At 33.4% G+C, this 14,721-nt stretch overlaps 1 protein-coding gene across 2 annotated transcripts in view; it reads right to left on the bottom strand.

Annotated features, from left to right (window-relative positions):
- Positions 1 to 14,721, bottom strand: part of LOC118280916 (calcium uniporter protein, mitochondrial) — a 174,217-nt gene that overhangs the window by 1,453 nt on the left and 158,043 nt on the right. For both annotated transcript variants that reach the window (XM_050701104.1, XM_050701103.1), the window contains 3 exons: positions 1,213 to 1,374; positions 449 to 652; positions 67 to 174 (listed from right to left, as the gene is read on the bottom strand). In XM_050701104.1, the coding sequence (XP_050557061.1) occupies positions 67 to 174; positions 449 to 652; positions 1,213 to 1,374 (474 nt within the window). The remainder of the gene's footprint in view (positions 1 to 66; positions 175 to 448; positions 653 to 1,212; positions 1,375 to 14,721) is intronic.

Genomic DNA, 14,721 nt, shown 5'->3' with positions numbered 1-14,721 from the left:
AAGAATGTCAGAACAAAAGGACTTATCGTCCGTAAGATTAAAGACTAATTAGCTAAAGTCGCTCACCTCATCCTTAAGACTGTTGTAATGATTAATGTCGAGTCCAATCTTTTTCGCTTTTTTGTGCAGAGTCAACAGGTGCTGTCTGTCTTTAACATCAGGTAAAACGTATTCCTGAAATTAAAATGATAAAATGTTGTGTCAAATTAAAGCAGAAATTTCATGAAACGAACCAAAAACGACCGCTAGTAGACAGTATATAGATACTCGAAATACGGAGATTCAAAACATATACTGCATACGGTATGCAGCATACCATTATAGTGTGACACGTAATGTTGGAAATAAGAAGCACTTTCAGCTATTTACTTCAGATACGATACCACTTTTGATGAACACGTAATGTCGGAAATAATAATTATTATATTTCTTATTTAAAAGACCTCACCTGTTTAGTCAAAACGAAGTAGGCGTAAGCGGCCATTGCAGTGCCATAGGTGACGAAGTACGTGACAGGCTCCATGATGTCCCAAGAATACTCCCACCAGGTCAGACGAGCTAGCACACCAAACTGCACGCCCATTAATCCAAGACCCACCCACGTGAGGGCTGATGTACGACGTGTAGTTTCCACCTCGAGGCTCATACGTTTCTGGAAATTATGGAGGAAATTGTGATGAGTCTGGTAAAATTGGTGGGTAATGTTTTTGGTAAGAAAATACTAAAAAAGAAGTTTAAATGATTATATTTAAAACTTTGAAAATGAAATGATAAGTTTTAGATTGGATTTAAAAAAGGGAAAATAAAAGAGAATTGAAAAGACTTAGTGGGAAAGGTGAACATAACTAGATTCACACATTAACAAAATATTTATAAATTAAAATAAATATAATATTTTGAATATGGTCTATTTTAGGAATGGGAAACTTTCGTGAAAACCTATTGTTAAAGTGACTTGTGAGGTAAATTGTTTATAACTGATCGAATCATTTCTTAAATGGAACATTAAAAAACATTTTTTTAATGTTAAATGGGCCGACGTTTGGCCGCTATCTCGCCTGATGGTAAGTGATGATGCGGCCTACGATGGAGCACGTCTGCCCATACGACGAAGTTTGATAAAGCATTTTAAAAGGAAATAAATCAAAGAAGGAGGAAGCTCATAGATTCAAGAGAACCATTCATGAAGCTCTGACTAACCAAAGACCTTACCTCCTCCAAGGGCTGCAGCTCAGTGGACAGTTTCTCCAGCTGTGCCTTCAACTCCCGCTCCTTACGTATCTGGTGTTCTCGAACGTTCAGCGCTTCATACAGCTGGTTCACTAAGTTCCGCACGTCGCTTAACCGCGTAACCTCCTCTTGGCTTAGGCGCTCCTGGTAACAAAGAAAATGCCAATGACAAAATGGACTTTACAGTTATAGAATAATATTAAAACTTAAAAGTTTTCCAGCTTACACACGCAACTGTTTGATGAGGAACTCGACTAGTTAATAACTAACAGTCAAAATGTTAATATAATTTACTTAGCATTTTACGATCAAACAACCTTAGGTACTTTATGAATGCACTCTATTTCAAACAACTAAAAGTAGCAACGAAATATGTCCAGCTTGGTATCATCCTCAGATATTCTATTTACAGAAATAGAGACTAACATTTTCGCGTGTCATGTACAATTTTGGGAGAACCGTTAAGCTCTTGTCTCATCTAATTCGGCTTTTCTTAATATTTGAGCTAGAAACACGAGCTAGTCTTGTCCAGTCATATCTTGACTTTTTCAGTTAAATAATTCTAGAAGAACGTGCCTTTGGTAGTATCAAGTTGCAATTTCGGACTTAGTGTGAGCCAAACTTTTTTATACAATTTGTCCTTTAATATAATTTTATTAAGTATAAAAAAAATATTGAGTATTTAGCGAGATTGCTATAAAATCTCGATCGTACACTAAACAAATACTTAAAAATAGTAGACGTACAGTGTAATAAATAAATGTGTTTGCTTTCCAGAGTCGGACGATACTAATTAAATGTAATAAAAAACAAGTAAATAATTGCATCCGACGTTTACGAGCTTTCTAAGGCAAATACATTACAAATTAAAAGCTTGAGATTCCTGTTTGTATAGGAAGAGTATTGTAACGTAAGTTTAAAAGTTAATTACTGGATTTTAAAATAAGAAATAGGATGGAAGTAAGTACCAGTTACTGTATAATAAAAAAAAACAATGTAAAATGAATTGTTTAACAGAAAGTTAGAGTGCGGAACTAAGGACCAATATGTCAATTTTGAAGACATTTAATATTTTATAAATACGTTTGAATTTAACCAGACCAAACAGATCTATGTTTGTTCTCGATTAATACATAATGATCAAATAAATAGAAAATGCGAACAGAAGGACCAGTTTTCAAAATTGTTTTAACTAGAAAGATTATGTTTCACTGCAAAAAAAATTATAAAAACTAATTCTCTAAAACAATTTTCTGTCATCTACATTCATACATACATTTAATTCAATTAGTGGGATTTATAAAATGGACTAGGTTTTCGTGTTTTTTTCCTCGTTTTTTGTGACGCGCAAAAGAGGCTTAACACCAATTTGATATGGATTCAATTCAACAGAACTGGGCATGTTATCGCCGCATGTGATACACAGATTGCATTGAAACGTCGACTAATAAAACAAAAAGGTTTGATTCCAATCAAATCTGAATTCATAGCTGGTATGTTATTGGCACTTTTTTGATATAAAACGTAAACCAATAACATTTTTTTCACAAGGGAATGGCTTGACAGATTTTTCATGATTTTTTAATTCACAAATTACATAATATTGGAAAAAGCAAAAACCTGACACTATACGAAGTTCATTCAGACCTTTTAATATACGATACATTCCGACACTCACAAAAATTAACTACAAACTCCTCAAGATTACCTGTTTAGACTTTAGCTATGCAAATTGAATCAGGTATAATGCATTAAGTGTTCACTAAGTAAGCACTAAATCCTTGAATTTGTTGTTGCTCTAACGTCTTATGTTAGCCCAGGTAAGATATATTTACACATCTGAATTCTGAACATATTATGTAGGGTGAAGATAGTGTTAGTTATTTTGTTATTAAAAGGCTTCAATTTGGTAATACTAAAGTATTATTGTGATTAGAAAATTCTTTCAGAATTTGTTTTCTGTATTCGTTGAAACACATTTTCCAGAACAAAAATAGCCTCACTTTCAATTTAAACGAACGAGCACTTCCCAATCTTTAAAACATGTGATATTTATGACGTTTGAAGGAAAAGAGACGTCCGTTAAATAATCACGCTCCATAAAAGTTTATAGGTTTCGAGAAAACCTGGATCTTCATGGTTTATAGATGTTGGACGCCCCATCAATCCCTTCGAGGCGATAAAATTTAAATATTTATGTACACGTCTAAACATACCTATAAGGTTTTTTATGTACCTTTATATACCTATAGGAAAATTTTATAAAACTTTTTTTTGAAAAATTAGGGAACCGTCTTCAATCTTCTTTGCCGCCTCCATTTTTTAATTCAGGTAATATTCCTAAAACCTTCTCCTAAGTTCAGCCAAGAGATAATCATGCACAAACATACAGGTCAAACTGAGAACCTTCTTTTTTGAAGTCGGTTAAAAAGACAACCTGTTATAAACATTACAATGAATAACTGGTTTTTAAAAGGCAGGTGTGCAGAAGTATAATCAAATGAAACTTCAATACTTTTGGACATCCTAGAAAAATCTAGTTAACTAGTTTTTATTCCGTTCCATATACCTATCTAATCCAGGTTCTTTTCCAAGTATACAGGTTGTCATCAAAAATCACAAGAGCGTAGGATCTAATAACGGCAAAATCCCCAATAGCAATATGCATAACCAAGCCAAAATAAGTCTTAAAGCCATTTCCTTTAAAACCCTGTACCATTTTGGTGGAAAGATCAGGTGACATTGTGTTCTGTCTTAGAACCGCTGTGTTTCTCCGTGTAATTTGTTTCGTAAGCCCAAAAATCGCCTTACATTTTGAGAGCTTATGAGGTTTTCCTTTCCTTGAATTAAATTGAATTTTAAGTAAAGCATTTTTAATAATTGAATTTTAAATAATGGCGATACATGGTTATCATTACCTGCTCTGCATCATTAGAATTTCGAATGATAAATGCTTTAGAGTCAGTTGCATCTTGAGATTGGATCAAAAGGTAACTTCAAAGGTAAAAATACAATTGAACGATATAGACGGTGACAAAATTTATTAAAAAATTACCGTACTTAAAGAAATCTGTTTCATAAACACACTCTCGTATTAACATCCTAAGACATCATTCACATCACATAATCCTTCAACTCACACCAAAATTACACATACATCTAAGATAACACGTGGATAACACGGAGGAAAAATCTCGCCATCAATTTACAAACAGGGGGATTGTTTCATTTTATGAAATACCGTCGCGTCGACGTGTAAACACAATGCCTGAGAATTGTTTACATGTCAACGTTATTAAATCTTGAGTGTTTCTGATTACACGAACGCGACGCTGCCTGTTTGAATTTTACGAACGGCTTTAAAATTGAGGTCCAGGACGTGTTGTTTAGGATTTTGATGAGTATTTTGTTAATTTCCACACGTCAGTAAAAGGGTCTTTTCATAAATTATATCATGCTTCTATTCCCTCAGGGATGAAACAGGGATGAGGCTGTGGGTACGCGTATACCAGTTTTGTTATAATAACGACGTTATGAGAGATACACTTTTTTGCAACTAAATTTAGGAGACTTCAACTAAAAACAATGACTAGATTGACAATTTAGATGCGAACTTTAACAAAAGCCTTCCCTTTCAAGATTATAGCCAAGACGTCATAATAATTAGGAAGCTAGAACTTCTAAACCCTACAAACATTTTGTTTTTGTAAAATAACCTTTTAAAAAGATTTTTAAACAATAACTTTTAATTTTGAACTTGATATTAAACCGACCAACCACTTCCCTTAACTCAGTAAAACTCAATGCATATTCTATGGCTGCTTAAAATGTCCATAATGATCGCAGTCTCTCCGAATTCAACCCTTCTTGTGGGAAATGTTAAGAGGCTATCAAATGCCACCATTATAGAACGATCAAGTATTCATAGTGCTTCCAAAATGAGTGTTTGCGAGTTTTAAGAATACTCTTTATCTTTTAAGAGTGCTGATTTCAAATAGATATTTAGTAAGATTAGGGTTTATGGACATGCCAGTTACCTCTACATCTCAGATTTCTGATCGCTCTGTCATATGTAAAATGAAACCTTACATCCACATATTTCCATCCCAAACTTTTCCCAACTGAAACCAAAATTTTCAAACACCTTAACGAACTTTCCTAAAATAAAATAGATGAAGGAAAATTCCCCGATACAACAAAGTAGGAAGTTGCAAGCCACGAAACCTCGAAATACACAGGTATACGAGTAAAATTTTACTAGTAAGCTTTAAACTAGTACAAATTGAGCATAGTAAAGCAAGTCGTATACTAACTTTCTTTATGTTTTCGCTACTTTGTTGGTTCAAATATTCAGGAAGAAGTACTTTGTTACCGTGATACCACAGCCTAACAGCTCACCCCTCTTCCCAATTCCTGATTCCCCAACAACCTTTAAATTCCTAACCTCCAAAAGGCCGGCAACACAGTTGTAACGCGTCTGGTAATTCGGGTGTCCTCGAACGGCGGCGATTGCTTAACACCAGGTGATCCGTCTGCTCATTTATCGTAAAAAAGTAAGATTGGTGAGTAAGATAATGTACTTTTTCTATAGGTTTAATTTAACCTTTTTTAATAGACGCTCTAATGTTTTAATACAATTTAAACTCTACTCTTTTTGTAACACAGTTCAGAATTTATTGGAGAAACGTGACAGATTTAGTCTGTACCTAGAGTTTATTTTAAAGCAAAACTCGTTAAAAGCAGACTCATTAACGGCAGCAGGTGACAATGAAAGGACTATTAGTCTGCCTTTTGCTGTTGTTTTTTATGAACTCTCGAGTCTGTGAGTTCGTTGCTACGTAATTTTTAATTTATAGGTTTTGCTAGACTGGTTTTGTATGCAAGGGAGGTAAGGACCTAGTTTTACTAAACCTTGTTTATGAAAGTTTAAAAGTGGTTTTGTTTTGTTAGACTATTACTACAATGTACATACGAGCAACAATTCTAAACATGAGCTAAACATTTCGATAAATTAAATTACAACAGATTAATCAGTACTTGACTGATTTATTCGTCGGTTTGTGACCACAAATGAATTTATAATCTATCAACTAATGACCATTAGCCGCTGATTACCTATAAATTTACTACTCGGATTATTTGGTTCTAATATAATTTAGATAGACAATTTGAATAATATTTATTTGTTATTAAAACCTATATTTAATATTTTATCCCGTTGAGCTTCCTAATGTTTTACCTTTTTAAATCTATATGACATTAGGTCTCCATCATTCGAGTAGAAAGAGTAAACATTGTTTTGTCTATCCTTGTCATTTTGTCCGTGACGTCACTGACATGTCATTTGTTTTGTACATTTTCCTTTTATTCCTGTCATTGTGATGTCATTGATGTGTCATTTGATTTCTAATATCGACAATTTTCCAGCAACCAATTTTTATTTGCTATTTTTGTCATTTTGGATCTGACGTCAGTGACGTATCATTTGTTTTTTAACATACGTTTAGACAGTTTACAGTAATTTCAGACAAAGTTACATAAAGTCCCTTATGGTGCCTACACTAGTTAAGTAACAATTAAAATTTCAACTGACTCGGAGCTGTTTACTAATGAGATTACGTAGTTTCCGTGCACTTGTAATTAGCGGGGCTCAGCTTATGTCTGTTATGTAGTAACCAGCTCGGAAACTTTCATGTTTATGGTGTTTTTGGGTCATGAACTTACAGTTAGGTACGACTGGATTTTTGGTTGTGAAATTATGAAGAAGAAATATAATGCCACTATTCTTACTAAAATTGCAATTATTTCACTTTATATTATTACGACTTCAGTAAAATGTAGAATAGTCATAACATTTAACATTTTTGTAACATGACACAGAAAAACAAAATATGCAACTTTTACTCTATTATTTAATTAATCACTTTGGACTAGCTAGCGACTAAAATAATATTAAAATTCTAATAATTTAAAGAACAATTTACACAAAATAGAACCACACATACAAAAACCAACCTTAAACTTTTAACAATAAAGTCTTTATCAAAGTAACACACCACATGCGGTCGTGTTTGCTTTAGATCTAAGGGTAGGTTCAGATGACAAGCGCTCAACGCGCGTTTTGATAACGCGCGTTTACAACTACATACATTTTATTCAGGCCGTACACATGCTAACGCGCGTTTTAGTAACGCGCGCGTTCAACGCTGCGCTAGCGCTCGACTGTTGTCAGCGCGCGTCAACGCCGCTTTGAGATCATTGGTTTTCTATGTTTCCGTTCAGTTGAACGCGCGCTTTCGACGCGGATAGACGTATTTTAGGGTTCGTCAAGTTCGTCCGAAAATCGTCCGAAATGGAAACCGAAGCTTTTAATACGGAATTATACTGCTACGAGTTCATCGTTTATGAGAGTCAGTAAGTCATCAAATGACTTGATGGACATTCTGAAGTAGTTAAAGAATTTGGGCTCAAATTGCCTTAACTTAGGATATAAAATAATGTACTGGCTTTCAGTCAGCCTGGTTGACAAAATTGGGTGAACCCAATATCTCCGTCTTCTGTTGTGTCGTTTCTGCCGTCTGTATAAAATCACCGATAAAACTGTTTCTACGTCCATCTTCGACAAATGTAGAACTCAAACTGGCCGCAACAACGCGCGTTTAACGCCTGACAAGCGTGCACCATGTGAACACTATACAAAAATTCAACGCGCGTTCAACGCGCGCTGAGCGCTTGTCATCTGAACCTACCCTAAGGGGAGTCGTCAAGATGTTCAGCTCAGTATCGAAGCAAGACTTACTTAGTTACATTTACTTTGAGGTCCCTAAGGAGCAATGTTTAGATATTGACTGTCACCTGTAGAGAAGACTAGGGAACGAATATTATGCATTCTATTTTAGTTGAAAACAAATGTTTTTTGTCAAAGAAATGTTACGCAACAAAATAACGACAAGAGATAGTCGACATCGTCGTGGTAAGTTGGCCTATCCGTGACGAAGCATGGTCATGCCACGTGTTACCTATCACTTGAAGTATCTACATAAAAAGGTGCTGATAAACTTAAGCATTCGTTTAGTTGTAGTGGTCAATTCTTGCGAATGTGACAGAAAAATCATGAGGGCGTTTTGACGAGCATTCTATCGAGCGCTCTAGCGAACACTCCAGCATTGTTTAGCTAGGCTCACTATTCAGTTCGATAAATTTAAAAAAAAACGGCGAGTGGTCATGTTCTAAGTCAATGCTCAAGTCCACCAGCATGTTTATAAGCACTGTATTAAATATAAATTGAGTAGGTACACAGGTACACAGTTGAGATACTACACTCTGACATGTAATAACTACCTACAAAGTGACTTAACCACTAATTAAGGCTTCGCGAGAATTGGTTTATTGGCAAATTGGGAAACCATTTCAGTAAGGCCTGTTTGTAATATTAATTTGTGAAGAATGATTTACAGGAAAAGTTTGGTTTTAATATTACCTATATCGAAATTGGTTTTACAGAAACTCTCAATGCTTAATTAAATTAGAATCGTGATGTTTTTAATTAGAATAGGAGAATATTGAAGTATTTTACTAATATTGTGGATTGAATAGCCTCTGTGTTATTCGTTTATAATTACTCGTTAACAAGTAATTATACTGACGATATATGAATAACTACTTCACACTCACACATCAAACATATAACCTAAAACGCTGTAAATTTTATAAAATATAAAACGTCCTAAGGTAAATATTTTGTACATTTATAGATGTCATATCATACTCGTATTTATGGCGACAGAAAATGCAAATTTCAATAGTTTTATGGCATGTAATTTTGTGAAGTAGTCATACATTACGTCTGTAGGAACCGAAGCTCAAGTAGTGCTTTAAAAGTAGTAGTGGGTTATTTACACTAGTAACAACTAGTGTAAGAGCGAAAAGCTTGAAAACTGAAGACCGGATTTTTGCACAATTGTCATCATTTTTAAAGAGGTTTATAGAAAAATTATAATACATAAGACGCAATAAGCACAGCTACGAGTAATTGATAAAACAATAAATTCAGAATGTATCAATAAACTCAGCATTTATAACGATTATTGCCTGACCCAGCCATCGGTACAAAAGAGCCAATAAGTAATTAATAATGTGACACCCAATTACCCAATTAATTAAGGTACCTACACATTCAGCAACATTTTATTGCACGCTATAAATTATCACTTACGAGTTCAATCCAAAAATGATCCATTAAATTAAAAAGAACCTTGAACCAAGCCTTGTTAAGTTTATTTTTCTTTGAAACCAGAATGTGTCTACTTAAAACTGAAACTCTTGGAAATCTCAATCAATATTGAAAGTAAATGTTTTCTTTGAAAGTTTAACTATTTTCTTGGATAATGCAATATATATGTATGTATATGTTTACCAACTTAAATTATGCATTCCAGTTCTAAGGTCGTATAGCAAAACTAGTATTAATTTCCCGGGAGGTTTTACCAGCGTCATAGCACGACGCTAGATTTTCTTTAAGAAGAAAATGAGCTGACATATCATTCATTTATTAAAATTAAACTTGCAGTTTGTAAAATTAGCATGTTAAAATTAAAAAAAGATTACATTATTAAAATAAAAAAATACTTTTGTTTTGTGTATTTATTTTATTTAGAAAACATGTAAACGAGCCTTACTTCGATTTTATATACTTAAAAGACTTTGTATCTCGGGCAAGATTATCACTACATAGTATAAAACAAAGTCGCTATTTTTGTCTGTTTGTTTATCTGTATGCTTAAATCTTTAAAACTACGCAACGGTTTTTGATGCGGTTTTTTGTAATAGGTAGAGTGATTCAAGAGGAAGGGTTATATGTATAATACATGCATATTAATATATCACCAATGCACCCATGCGAAGCTGGGGCGGGGTCGCCAGTAGGTAACATGATGTTAACCTATACCCATGATAATGCGGCTTACGATTCATCACCTTTAAAAATACAAGTTACAATTCAATTACATTATACCTAAATTATACACCAACAGTTTGCTATTAGTAACAACAGTGTGTGTATGCTTCTGGCATTGATTAAACCTTCAATCTCTGTAACTAACACGTATCGTCACAACACGTCTGCTCTCGTCAAGCGCCAATGTAGCAGTGCAGGTGACAGCCGGATTAGCTGACGACTTAACTCGATCATCGAGAGATGTACCGACCGATTACATTTCCCACCATCCGTTAGTTAGATCAGTTTGGGAAGTGTAGTAACTGAATATGGATGTGAGATTTGCGAATAGTGAGTATGAGTGTATCTTTGTCTTAAAGCAATTTGGTTGAGTATTGAATAGATTTTTATTAAGTTATCTCAGTTCTTTGTCCTTCGCGAGTAGTTGATTATCAAATAACTAGAATAGATTTTTTATAGTCACAAAGGTACTACTCCTGTCCTAAAGCAATTGAAATGAACACTGTTTCCACATATCGCAGTCAAACACATAAACAAGGTTAATTAAAAATCCCTGTTCACTGCATATTTGCAAAAAGCAGTTTAAAAATCCCGCCCACTGCTACTTTTGGCTTTTACCTTGGAAACAAAATAGAAAAACTAAAACAAAGGTGACCAGGGACAATTACAGGCAGTACTTAAGCAAACTAATTACACCCATTGGCCCAGTGGGTCGGTAATGTAGTATAAACTAATTGGTGTGCACAGTGGGGGAAATTTGTGTGAGATTGCAAATAACACTATTTATGATAATATTTTATTGTACCTATTATACTTTCTTATTTATGTCACGATCACTATTGCACATCAACAAGGATACCATCAAAGGAAGAAAATCACAAAAATAATCGTACAGATTATTTTTGTGATTTTCTTCCTTTCTTTTTTAAACGATGGTGGTACTGGTTAAGTAATTAGTAACTCAGGTTTTGTTACAGAACACAACAGAAATAAAAAAGTACAATACAATAATATATTATCATTAATAATATCAAGAGTATCAATCAATAATGCTCGATTTTAAAACTAACCCGTGAACAAAACCTAGTTTATAGTAATGCTTTACAAACGTAATAGTTATATGTATATGTATTCCATAAATAAAGAAAATGACTTGTTTTTCGCCCAAAAACCGTACCGTGAACAAAACCTAGTTTATAGTAATGCTTTACAAACGTAATAGTCATATGTATATGTATTCCATAAATAAAGAAAATGACTTGTTTTTCGCCCAAAAACCGTAAAGGGGTGATAATCTGTTTTCACAGTCCCTAACGTTACAGGCCCGGCTGATTTAGAGTCGCAAATAAGCAAATATATTATTACAATATATACGTATATATTATAATATTACTTGACATAGTACGTATGTTTATATTATTATTTAAAATATAGCATTAAGTAGAGGAAAACGTTCAGAGAACAACATTATAGCTGGAAATCTCACACAAAAATGTACAAAATCTTGTTTGATTGGCATTTGATAAAGCTTTTCTATAAAACCCTACTTACACTTCCTATAAAAATAACTTCATTTAAATATAAAATTATGTCCTTCTTACTGTAATAGTATTGATTTACTATGACAATGCAACCATTGAAAAGGCTATAATTTGCCAAATCAGAACACTGCACCAAACTGCTCGGTACCCAAACTTCCATTTCTATAAGGATCTCTTATTTAACACACTTTCCCTTAATATTATACACTATTAATCCTAGTAATGGATTCCTTCCTGTCCACTACATTTTATTAAGAGGAGACATTATACAACCCCGGTATTTATTATCCGGTAGTAAAGGTTTTATGTAGTACTTTGCTAGGTATATACGCAAGATTGTCTTTGTGTTAAAGTAGATTTATAAGGTCCCTTTTTCTATTTGGTTACACTGCGACCGCAGGGAGATATTTCACTTTTTTTTCCACGAAAAGAGACCATTGGCCCATTGGGAACTTTTTCTGGTGTTATTTATTTGGTGTTTAGTACACCAAATTGTTTTAAGACTGACGTATTTTATTTTTGATCTGTTCGACTTTTTCATTTGGTTTTGATTAGATAACGATAGAGTTCAAACTGAGATGAAATGCGAACTGAATGTTTTTAAATTATGTCCAACTTTGATAAGTTCGATTAAAACTTTTCAGTCATTACCCAAAGAAGCATTAACAGAGTTTTTACTACTCGTATACTTTGGTATCAATAAATTATTTATCTTGCCCTGTTCACCATTAGCGTAATAAAGCTGGAAATGGTTCACCATAACTTTCCAGAATTATTTTTTGTGCACATTCCATGCAAAAGTGCCTCCAAACAAAATTGTACTTATTAGAAGAATATTCGCCTATTAACCTTCCATGCTGTGTGTGAGTAAATAAATGAATGTCATAAATATCAGAATTTTGCAAAAGAACATTACCTCATGTAACTTGACAACAACTTATTATCCAAAAGAATGATGACCGACAAAAACAATTAACAAATGGTTTCCTCTACAATTAATCAAGATTGTGTTTCTGTCAGAGATTATATTTGAGGTCCACAAAACAAAACGAGCTCAAAGTATTTCTGTTATTTGCTTATCAAGATGACAGCCCACACTGTATTATGACGTCACTCCATTTTCACCTAGGACTATTTTCGTCCCGTAAATTAGATTTTTGTTTGACTTTTTTCTAAGAGTATTTTCTATCAGGAAGCAATTTTCCTGGTTTATTTGCTCAGATAACATTTTTATAGAGTTTCGCAAGATTTTGTAGGTGTATTAAATTGGATAATGTTTTAATTTAGTTTATGCTAGAGATCGTTTATCAGGATTAACGTTCAACGAGATTAAATAATCAAAGTGTCACTAAACTTGTTTTATGGGACTACGTATATCTTCTATTACGTTAAGAGACTACTAGAAATATATAGCTCAGGCTACATGAATAGATATACTTTTTCTCAAGACACTCAAACACCTTTCAATCTTGACGTTGATTTTTTAATTTAAACTAACACTATATTTACCCACATCACTAAGCGCCTATTTCACATAAGTACCCGATAAACTATTATGTGACAGATATTTCATACAAACTACGTTCTTAATTCAATTTTATCTAGGTCATAGCAGCTATCCAGACATTGTGAAACGGGTCCTAAGACTGGCCGAAGCTAAAGACACAAATACACACCACAAGAAGACTAACCAAAACGTCTCATCTGGTATACTATACTCTAATCACACATACAGTATGTTAACTAACAGAGGGCGTTCCTGTTAACCCGCAATAGTATAGCATCCATACATACTAATAAAAATAAATAAATTAAAAAAATTAAAAAACCCGACTGCATAAAAAACACTTTAAATAAAAACTGAAAAGTAAAAAACAAGCTTAGTCTAAAAGTGTAGACAGCAATGCTATTACCACAAAATTAAATAATTTCATAATCAATACACAAAAAATAATAATCTTATGCGAATCATAATTGAGTGCAACAGTCGGGACCCATATTGAATGATTTTAGTCTAGTTTATTTAATGGGTCCCGACTGTTACACTCAATTTTATTATGTTTCGCATAAGATTATTATTTTTTGTGTATTGATTATGAAATTATTTAATTTTGTGGTAATAGCATTGCTATCTACACTTTACATATTACAAGATACACATATTATAATATTACAAGATACGCGCGAAAAACATAACCCTGCCTTGGCAGTCGGGTAAAAAAAAATATTACCATTCAAAAACAAAACAATTCATTTTTTTTAAATATTAAAATATTCACCAAAAATGTTAAATCGATACGTAAATGTGCACGCGTAGTTGAAGGAAGGCAACGTTGCAATTTATTGCTTATTTTTCTATGCTAATATTTTTATTTTAATCTATTAATGATATAAATTAACGAGTTTAAAGGAACGCCCTCTGTTAGTTAACACACTGTATAATCCGAAACTGGATTACACCAAATCTACGTACTACATTCCATAATCTAAGCACACACGACTGAGTGAGGACTATGGCGGCTAATCGAACTGGTATTGAATGATGGCCTTCCGGCTAAGGAGTGTCCACATGCGAGGAGATGGCTCGATGCCAAGCGTCAATTAGATCACTTGACAAACAATGTGTAGGTACTTAAGCGAATAGTTAATTAAATTGTATTGGATTTTGCTTTGTTTTGTAGGGATTTATACAAATACTTTATTTGATACTTCAGTTTACCGTTCACTTGAAAAGATAAGTTTCGAAAAGAAATACTTTTACCTATCTAAAACACATTGTCATTTTACTTCAGTGCATTTTTGAGAAGAAAAGTTTAATTTGTATTTAAGAGTAATTATTAAAATATACTATCCACGTATAAAACTTTTTCGATTTACATATCGAATACGTTTAGAAGGTTAAATCTAGTATTAGAAGATCAAAATACAAGACCAAAATCACGATCTACATTCTATCAAGCTTCACGAAATCAATTTTCCTACACGTCTGTCTGC

This window comes from Spodoptera frugiperda, chromosome 20 (genome assembly GCF_023101765.2).
Source record: "Spodoptera frugiperda isolate SF20-4 chromosome 20, AGI-APGP_CSIRO_Sfru_2.0, whole genome shotgun sequence".
NCBI classification, from domain to species: domain Eukaryota; kingdom Metazoa; phylum Arthropoda; class Insecta; order Lepidoptera; family Noctuidae; genus Spodoptera; species Spodoptera frugiperda.
Note: the sequence above shows the minus strand (reverse complement) of the source record. Positions and strands in the feature narration are given on the sequence as shown.